This window comes from Pyrus communis, chromosome 17, assembly GCF_041283825.1.
Source record: "Pyrus communis isolate YQ-2024b chromosome 17, ASM4128382v1, whole genome shotgun sequence".
Classification (NCBI taxonomy): domain Eukaryota; kingdom Viridiplantae; phylum Streptophyta; class Magnoliopsida; order Rosales; family Rosaceae; genus Pyrus; species Pyrus communis.
This window is the reverse complement of record NC_142581.1, coordinates 7,513,778-7,515,422: the sequence shown is the minus strand read 5'-3', so window position 1 is coordinate 7,515,422 and position 1,645 is coordinate 7,513,778. Positions and strand designations below refer to the sequence as shown.

The 1,645-nt window shown below is 41.8% G+C and overlaps 1 protein-coding gene across 1 annotated transcript; it reads right to left on the bottom strand.

The window, feature by feature from the left end:
• Window positions 1-274: 274 nt before the first annotated feature.
• LOC148689349 (uncharacterized) lies at window positions 275-964 on the bottom strand. The gene has a single exon (XM_088688444.1). The coding sequence runs from the start codon at window positions 962-964 to the stop codon at window positions 275-277; it is 690 nt and encodes a 229-aa protein (XP_088544570.1).
• Between the last annotated feature and the right edge of the window lie 681 nt (window positions 965-1,645).

Sequence of the window (1,645 nt, the reverse complement as noted above, 5' to 3'; positions counted from 1 at the left end):
TGGTATCCTTTTGAAAGTCAAAAACCTCCATCTTTGTAGTTTCCGGTTCGTCCACTTGCACGAAGTTTGATTCAAACTTATTACGATGAGAATGATATTCATCTACAACTTTCTTAGAAGCTCGGTAAACATAGGACCGATGGTCCTTTGAACCGCAGCGGTAGCATATATCCGCATCCATGGTTTTAGGTGCTTTGACTTTATTCCTGAAGTTCGGGGCCTTGGTAGCGAGGTTTGAGTGTTTATGGGCTTTGTTTCCTCCTTTGGATGGGCTTTAACTCTGTTGACCTTGGTGGGATGGCTTCTGGCTGCCCCTACCATGACTTTTTTGGCGTTTTAGGTGTTGGTTTGTGTTATAATGTACTTCAGGCACAACAGTCACCCCAATAGGTCGAGCTTGATGATTCTTCATCAATAGCTGGTTCTGCATTTCAGCGAGAAGTAAAATAGAGATCAAATCTGAGAACTTAGTGAACTTCTGAGCTCTATATTGTTGCAGCAGGACAATATTAGAAGCAGAGAAGGTCGAATAGGTCTTTTCCAGGAAATCCTCTTTGGTCAAAGTTTCGTTACAAAACTTAAAAAGTGATTGGATTCGACAAACTTTAGAATTATATTCATTCACAGACTTAAAGTCTTGGAAGCGCAAATGCTGCCAGTCATGTCTTGCTTCAGGCAAGACTAAGTCATTTTTGTGATGACAACGATTAGCCAAAACGACCCATAATGCATGTGGATCCTGCTCAGCAAGATACTCAGTTTGCAAAACGTCATAGATATGTCTTTGGATGAAGATCATAGCGGTGGCTTTTTCAACTTCGCCAACAGGATTGTCCGTCTTTTCTTCAATAGTGGGATGTAAGTTCTTTGTAGTGAGGTTGAGCTTCACATCTTGGACCCACTTGAGGTAGTTTCTTCCAGAGACCTCTAAAGCAGTGAAGTTGAGTTTGTTCAAATTCGACATGTTCCTGTCACAAAATAGATGGACAAGATGTGGTTAGTGTAATGGAGAAAAAAAAAATCAATCCATTCACATAGGAGTGGAACATACAGGTTCTAATAGACATGTATTGGTTTAATTTTGCATGAAAAAACTTCAGGTTTTCATGGGTGATGTTTTTAAATGAAAACTTCAGGTTTTCAAGCAAGGCATGTTTATGAGAAACTTCAGGTTTCAAAATGATTTATGAACTTCCGGTTCATATATTCATGCAGGCAAACACAAATATATATACAGAAAAATGCAACAACTAGGGGCCCAAAAGAAAAAAAACTAAGCCCACATGTGGCTTTAGAAAAATGTGATCCATGTGACCTAGGCCTAAAAATTGGACTGGGTTTGGTCTCGGGTGGGGCTGCAAGCCCAAACAGAGATGGCACGGATTGGGTGCGGTGCAAACAGTGAAACCGGGGTGGGGGGGGGGGGAGAAAACAGTTCGGGCCCAGGTAGTGGGCTGGTTCGCTCGAGCCTAACCAAAAAAAACCTTATGGTTGCGCGGGCCGCTTCAGTCGAGCCTAAAGAAAAGTAATTTGTTTTTTTTTTTTTTTTTTTTTCGCAGGCCGGTCAAACAGCTTATGGGCCAATACAAGAGGCCCAAAAAAAATTAGGGACTAGGCCAAGAGATGGAGCCCAGTAGGGCTCAAG